Here is an 8,050-nt window from a genome sequence, read left to right as displayed (position 1 = left end):
ATACGATGACATTTATACGATGAATTCCACATAAAATAGAAATAGGTAATTAAGACAGAAAATGGTAAATAAAGTATTATTTTATTATGCCACAAATAATTATCACGCCATACATAAATGTTACAAGAAAAAGGGAAATTAATTTTTATTAATCAATCTGCAGATTTTCTTGACTAATCAATTTGTCTGTGAAATGTCAGAAAATGCTGTGAATAAATCTAAAATCTAAAACTATTTCCCGAATCTGTCCAAAACCCCAAAATATTCAGTTTAAAGAAAAGCATTAAATACTCAAATTTCAGAACCTGGAACCAGTGAATGTGTGGCATTTGGTTAACAAATGACTAAAGCAATGAATCAATGATCAAAATAGTTGTCAAATACTTTTTTATTGATCGACAAGTTGAGTAATTGTATTGTTACACTTCTACTTTTGACAAAGAGCATTAGTGGAAATAATCAGTTTCAAAGCTTAAATATTAACAAAAAATTGTCCTTGAAATGGAAAATGAACTTAATGAAACTTATTGTCAACATGTTAAAAGTTACTAAACGTTTGCATGACATGGAACGTCTTTGTGCAAATGGAATAATTGTGTCATGTTATAGCATGATACAAGCCCATGTTTACATATCAACTGTATGTCTTAGCATGTTACTGGCATGCCTGTTAAATTAATCTCAAAGCTCAATCTGTTGAAATTTCAAAAATGTAGCACTCAAAAATTTGGACATTTTCTATAATGTTGATCCCTGAAAACAGTATTTTCAAGTTGACAACATACTGTACAGTGTATATGAACTTTTATGAATTTTATGATGGTGAAAAATTATGCTAATATGTATTAAATTAAACAAAATTAAACAACAGAAGTCCATTTACACCTATTAGGTGTCTAGCAAATAACAAGATGCACTATACACAGACACTATACAAAGTAAGCTGCCAAGGCAGCCATTTTGTCTTTAGGTTTTTTAGGATTGTTACGGCGTCCCCTGCCCCGTCCCCGTCCTCCTCGTCTTGCACCCCCTCCCCGATGCCTCATGGTGGCATGTTTGAGCTCCACCAGATCCTGGAAAACCGGATCACAGAAAACACAGCCGGTATGTTGGGTCTCACCTGCAGGAAGTGGAGTGCGAGTCTTGTTGAAGTCCACCGCGACCAGAGAGGCGTCACAGACATCGCAGCTCTCTTGAACAACCTATGGGAAGAGAGAAAACCGCAGAAATTGTAAGAACTGAAATGATAAAACTTTGAATGTAAATACACAACACTTCAATAAAACTCTTCAGCAAGCGAGCTATAAGAAGAAGCAAAAAGTATAGAATGTACAATGTGAGTTCTTTGGAAGACGCTAGCTCCGTATTCTCAGTATGGATATGATGGCAGAGACTACAAAGAGACCAAAGAAAGACATCGGAGGAAGCAAGGAAGAGAAAAAGAGAGTGTGACCGAGCAAGAGACTGAACAGGAGTAAATATCAGTTCAGTTCTTTATTGTCATTCAAACATGTAAAACATAAAGGAACGAAATTCTTTTCCCAGGTCCAGCAGTGTACAGAATAAATAACAATTTTAAGATAGACCCTATATAAAACATTAAAGTAATCTTAACAATAATAAAAACAATATTGAACCAAAGTTAAGACCATATGACATCATTAAAGTGCCTTGTGCAGTAGCAGCAATAATCGTGCAAGGGCAAGAGGAGCTCTAAGCCAAGGAGTCTCACAGCCTCTGTAAATAAGCTGCACGTTAGCCTTGTTGTTCTTGCCTTAAGGCTTGTTGCAGAGCCTTCCTGTCAGCCATAGAGCAGTTTCCATACCAGACAATCAGACTGGCTTTTACTCGTTGGCATGAGTTAAAACAGCTCAAAAAGGATGCAGGACAGATGCCGGGCTGGTCTGCTTACTGTTGGACGAGTCACTAAAAACGTATTAGCTGGCTTGCTGTGTCTTGTGTTGTTGCACTCGAGAGAAATCAGCCAGAAGCTGCTCATATGTTTGGGTGGAATGAAAGCCAACAGGCTGGATACTCAGAGCACTACGTGTGATTGCTGTTATGGGCCTGTAAAGTCATTTCTATGTGACACTGGGTTTTATATGTAGGATTATCTTGACATAGGACAAGATGTACGACTGTTTTCTTACCTGCACTCTGTGTGCATGTTCAAAGAACTGCACCACCACGTTGCATTTATTACAAGCCATCCTCCATTTGGGTCCAGATGTTGGATCCAGCACCAAAACCCCAGTATCACACTCCACACACTGTCCGATGCCCAAAGAGTTGAGAGAGTGCTGACAAGACGGATGGGTACATTCATTGCATCCCATACCTGGGAAAAGGGGTCAGAATGTCAGAGGTCAGAAGGCTATTTATCAATCACATTCATTTGTTACATGTAATCCTGCCAGTTCCCAATGTATGCATTAAAAAGAGTTAAAGGAATATTAATAAATATATGTGGATGATGGGGGGGGGGGGGGGGGGGGGGGGGGGGGGGGGGGGGAAGGCAGTCTTAGGCAGTGTCCTCATTTAGGATCTTATTGGCCTGAAGATAGAAGCTTTTCCTGAGCCTCTCAGTTCTGGCCTGGTGTATCTGGTGTCTTCTTCCCGACCGCAGCAGGGAGAAAAAGGCAGTGATCCTGGGTGTTTGGGATCTTAAAGATTTTCCTAGCCTTAATCCAGGGCAGAGCACAAGCTATTGTATGTTCAGTCGAAAGAAATACTCTTTGCAGGACACCAAGGTACTTGAAGCTGTCCACCCTCTCCACAGAGGACCCATTAATATGGGGTGACGATGGATAAGACATATATAGCAATAAAAGCTGCAAGCAGCGTTGGGCGGGCCTTTGCACGTGTAGCGCATTGAGGTGTGAGGCGGCCGCATTGCAGATTCTGGAGCTCTGACAGTGTGGCTGTGAATTTGCCACGGGCTTCGAACACTGCACAAGCCTGTTAATCATCACTTCCTGTGTCCCCGCTTTGTGGCGCTTTGTCGCACTACGACTATAACTGAACATGTAGATGTGTTGGGGGCGGGACTCTTATTAAGCGTCTAAAATTTTGTTCAGAAGTTTGGTGCCGATGTGAGCATGTACACTGAAGTTAAAACAACTTCCTCTTTCATGGCGAATCATCGCCATTTTGGATGCCACGGGCATGCTGTTTCACGAAAACTGTCCGTTCTTACAACTTTTAATCGTCAGTGGCTTTAGACTGCACAGCACAAATCTGAAGTCGGTCGGACTAATTCTCTAGGAGGACTTCATTAAAGTATCCAAAAATAACCATAAAATTCAAAATGGCCGACTTCCTGTTGTGTTCAGGGCATCGCTCCATGAGGTTTTTTTGGACATCTGGACATGATACATGTGCCACAGAAATTTCGTACATGTAGGTAAAATGTGCCGCGGGGGCTGCTTCGTTGAAAATCACGTCATGTTGCCAGCAGGTGGTGCTATGACTGTGGGTGACTGTCGGCATTTACATGTGTTCAGGGCGGGACTCTTTAAAAGTGTAAAATTTTGTTCTGATCTGAGCAGTCGAGTTACAACAACGTCCTGTGTCATGGTGGAACTTTGCAGCCATGCCACCCCCGCGCCATTAACTCACAACTTTTACAACATAGCTTCATCAATGTGTTAAGGGTTTTCTGGGACAGTTCTAAAGTAGATATGTCCAACCTGCTAGCAGTAGTACATTACAACATAAAACGTGTCATTTCCTGTTGGTGGCACTTTGGCTTTGAGTGAATGTTGGCATGTGGATGTGTTCAGGGCGGGACTCTTATTATACATATCAAATTTAGTGCAGATGTGAGCATGCACACTGAAGTTACAACAACTTCCTGTTTCATGGTGAATCAACAATTTTTGACAGCACGCCACGGGCAAAGTGGTAATATCCGTTACAATTTTTAATCGTCAATGGGTTTAGACCCAGTGAAAATTTAAAGATGATCAGACTAATTCCCTAGGAGGAGTTTGTTAAAATACAAAGTGTGTAAATTGCCAAAAATGACCAATAAATCCTAAATTGGCTAACTCCAGTCTACATTTGAGTACTGGTGACAAGCCTGACAATTCACCCATTACTCATGATAACATGTTACGTAGTTTAATCTCCCAACCAATGTTGATTTAAAACCCAGCCATCATTGTTAAAATGTTCCAACAGGAGAAACTCTATGGATTTCTATGCACAGTTCACTTGTTGGGCTCATTGCAATTACTGTCACTGTCTTCTTAAGAATCATCTGTATTTATGTAAATTGTTCATAGGGTCATACTTCATAACTAACACCTTTTAATGTAATGTAATGCACACACTTTCATGATGGTGTTTACATAAGGTATTGGCAGGTATTATTTAAAGATATTTTTGCCTTTATTGTGGATAGGATAGAGAATAGAGGCAACGAAGTAGCGAGAGGGGAAGACAAGCAGCAAAGGTCAACAGGATGCATTCGAACCCGGGCCGCTGCGGACTCAGCCTTGTACATGGTCCCCTACCACTGTAGGTATTAGTATGTTTATTCGCAGAATATGTGCACAGTGCTGCTAAATCTATTTTTTGGTTTTCAATATGAAACTTGGTGAAATGGTTTCAATGTGTCTATGAGTAGTATTACAAGCATTTTCAGCACATTTTAACATACCATGATAATTCTGATAACAGTGATAATTCAGGGCCTCTACTTCCTTCAGGTAGACCTTTTCATTGTTCTTATCTTTGATTAGGCCACAGCTGTGTCATCAGCAAAACTGATAATGGTGTTAAGAGTCTGAATTCCTGGGGTGCTTCAGTGTTAGTGGAAGAGGTATGTCCACCCATCCTCGCCACTTGGGGTCTGCCCATCAGCATGTCAAGGATCCAAGTGAGGTGTTTAACTCCAGGTCCTTGAGCTTTGTGACAAGCCTGGTAGGGAATTATTGTGTTAAACACTGAACGGTAGTCAATGAACAGCTACCTCACAGAGCTACATTTCTTGTCCAGGTGAGATAGGGTTGTGTGGAGGACGTGTGCTATGGCCTCTTCTGTTGATCGGTTGGGACAGTAGGCAAACTGTAGTTGGTCCAGTGTGCTGGGTGTGCATAATTTGAGGACCCAGCCACTGACACTGTCTGGTCCTGCTGCTTCCTGGGTTTAAATGGTTTAACTCACTTGCTAGAGACGCATCAGCACCTGACAAGGTATAAGACCAAGACTACGATAAGGGCCAGATTTACTTCTTCTTCTTATTATTATGAAGGAGGCCACATTAAGCGTGTATTCAGCACCTGATTCAGTAAGACAGAAGCTCATTATGCAGTCAGCTTCTGGACTGAACCTGGTACTGACACATACTAGACACATACTGCAAATGAAGGAGAGCTCTGATCTTGAATACAAAATTTGGGTTGCACCTGAACAGATAATATTAGTAATAATATTACTCCTAAATTATATTTGAATCCTTAGCATATATAATTCTTAACGCATTAGAAAACACTAAACACACTCATGGGAATTGAAAAGGAGATGAAGTGATATAATTAAAGCAAACCAAAGAGAGAGAGGGAGGCAGCAAGAGAGAGAAAGGAAGGAGCAGCAGGTCCAGCAGCAGCTCAGAGTGGAGGACGTGGAGATGCTTTTAATATGGATGTTAATACTGAGGTAAATGCAGCCCAACACACAAAAATATCTTAACAAAAGGAAAGAAAAGTTTAATTCCAGCCTGTAGAGTTTTTACAGTTCCTTCAAAAATAGTGTTTATTCATAGATTCCCGTTACGCCAGCTACCGTTTACTTTTTTCCTGTCCTGTCATGAATAGTGAAATTAACTCCAATCCCTTGATCCACAGGATTCCCAAACATAGCGCAAATACTGGGGCTCTCCAAACTGGCTGTAAGTGTGCAGAAAATATAAAAGGAAAATCATCTCTATACTGAACATACAGATCACTTTGTGGTTGATATTTTGTTTCCCTACCTGAAACAGTACTGAGATTTTTTTTCATAGGCGCCTACATTTTTTTTTTGAAAAAAGGTCATAATTTTTCATGATAATTCATCATCATCTAACAAAACTTTACAAAGCAATAATGACTAGTTTTATGGTTGGTTTCATGTTTGTTGTCAGGGGTTACAAGGCTCCAGCTGATTAGCCACTATCTAACAACCACAAGAATTACCACAAGATAACACCCAGGTTGTGTCCTACCTTTCTTCATATCCCTGAAAGGCGGGTTGCTGAAGCAGTATGGGCATAGGGGGTAGCTCTTGCCCCGGGACCCAGAGGTCCACAGCACAAGCTCAAAGTCATCCAGTGGACAGCGGAGCTCTTTATACAGCTTGATGGCTCCATTCTGGGGAAGACTGTACGTCTCGTCACAGTGGGAGCAGTGGAGCCTGCTGGGCTTCGCCTGCAGATAGATGTTAGGATCAGATGTAAGGATCAGATCAAGTGCAGTTGAAACAACAAGGGATCAACATCAAGTCCTTCCCTAACCAACCTTAGAGACCATACTGTCACCGATTATCAAAGAAAAATGGATGCTGTATCTATGTATAAGTGTGTTTGTAGTCAGTCTTGTAGCACTAGTTATTTGCAGTTTAATACAACATGCACCCTAATTAGAAATCTAGTTCTACTGTTGACCACTTACACTGTTGCTGACGATATCATCTTGTATGCAAGTAGGGCCTTATTCACTATGGGAACCTAACCATCCAAAATTTTTTCCATAACCTTAATTTTGAATAACCTGTAAGTCTTTGGTTCTAGGTTCTACCTTGTATATTCAAAACATTCTGCATTGTAAAATACATCACTAAACCAAGACCAGACCAGGACAAATCTTGTCTTTTTTATGCACTTTTTTGAAAGGCGAGTGTACTTGTCAGCAAACAACAATGCAAAACTGGAATGCCCTTAATGTAAAGGCCCCATCTGCAGCAGTAGGTCAATAGAATGGAGCAGAGAATGAATAAGACCAGCACCACCACTGACTATCTCTCTAGGGTGGGTTGCTTCAGGACAGTGTGTCCTGAAGCAACCCTTCCATTCTCTCTTTCTCAAATTCAAATTAGCTTTATAGTCATGAATGTATAGCTCTCTGTCAGCTCTATACCATTAAATCAACCCACTGCTCGATTCTCTCAATCACAAACTGGGGAAGTGCAGCTGAAGAAGCTGCTGGGGAACAGATTAAGGGATGCAGTGCAATCCGTTCTCAGTTCTGAGCGCTTTTTGTGTAGTGTAGTGTTTGGTCACACTGTCCTGTTATATAGTTGGGGAAAAAAAACTCACTTTTGAAAATGTTATATGAATTGGAAATACCAACATCACTTGAATGTTAGTGGAAAATATTATATTTGTAGCATACTCCACAACACTGTGTAAACAATCAGTTTGCAGTTTACACAGACAAATGAATAACAAAAATGTAACATATTGAAACATGCTTCCTTACAGTGCTAATCTAGACGTCCTGTGTTATTAATGCCATGTTGCTTCTGCAAGCAAGCCGTTTCTATGCCCCTGTGATTATCTGGAACGTGGATTTAGTACCACCTGCTATGCAATGCCAAAACTGGACTTACAGGAACTCATCCACAATGTGGGCAGAGTGCAATGGAAACAAAAGTGGAACCTGTGACAATGGCTTAGGGGTTGCTTAGTTACCACAGAGGAAAAGGCCTAATGGGCTCTATGGCAAACTGGTCATTCACCTATTGATGACCACCAAACTGCCATTATTATTTACACTATCATGATTTATTATTATTTTGGAGTTATACATTTTCACGTTCTGAAGCCACTGTATGTATGAAGAAAAATATTATTAAAACACTTACAATGCCATGAGAGTCCCAGTACTTACTTGTCTTGAACCACTCATTTAAACTTTCATGACTAACACTGATAAAGTTCCTTGAAATTGTAATGAGGCCAAACCGACCAAATGCACATCCTCAGTGCACATGGAGCTATCTGAACATGATGAGTTCTTCATCTGTCGTAGCACCCTGAGGACTTCATACATGGGTTACCTTGTGGTTT

General features: G+C 40.7%; 1 protein-coding gene and 1 long non-coding RNA gene across 2 annotated transcripts in view; one reads left to right on the top strand and one right to left on the bottom strand.

The window, feature by feature from the left end:
• Nucleotides 1-370: 370 nt before the first annotated feature.
• The window catches only part of top3b (DNA topoisomerase III beta), a 41,202-nt gene continuing 33,522 nt past the window's right edge, over nucleotides 371-8,050 (bottom strand). Inside the window, exons 16-18 of the mRNA XM_046034406.1 lie at nucleotides 6,209-6,410; nucleotides 2,151-2,338; nucleotides 371-1,202 (exon numbers count right to left, since the gene is read on the bottom strand). Coding sequence (XP_045890362.1) covers nucleotides 930-1,202; nucleotides 2,151-2,338; nucleotides 6,209-6,410 — 663 coding nt within the window. The 3' untranslated portion in view covers nucleotides 371-929. The remainder of the gene's footprint in view (nucleotides 1,203-2,150; nucleotides 2,339-6,208; nucleotides 6,411-8,050) is intronic.
• Nucleotides 509-7,849, top strand: LOC123959989. The gene is made up of 4 exons (XR_006822415.1): nucleotides 509-1,231; nucleotides 4,406-4,521; nucleotides 4,746-5,893; nucleotides 6,128-7,849. It is a non-coding gene; the product is annotated as an uncharacterized LOC123959989 (long non-coding RNA).

This window comes from Micropterus dolomieu, linkage group LG21, assembly GCF_021292245.1.
Source record: "Micropterus dolomieu isolate WLL.071019.BEF.003 ecotype Adirondacks linkage group LG21, ASM2129224v1, whole genome shotgun sequence".
Lineage (NCBI taxonomy): Eukaryota > Metazoa > Chordata > Actinopteri > Centrarchiformes > Centrarchidae > Micropterus > Micropterus dolomieu.
This window is presented reverse-complemented; position numbering and strand designations above follow the sequence as displayed.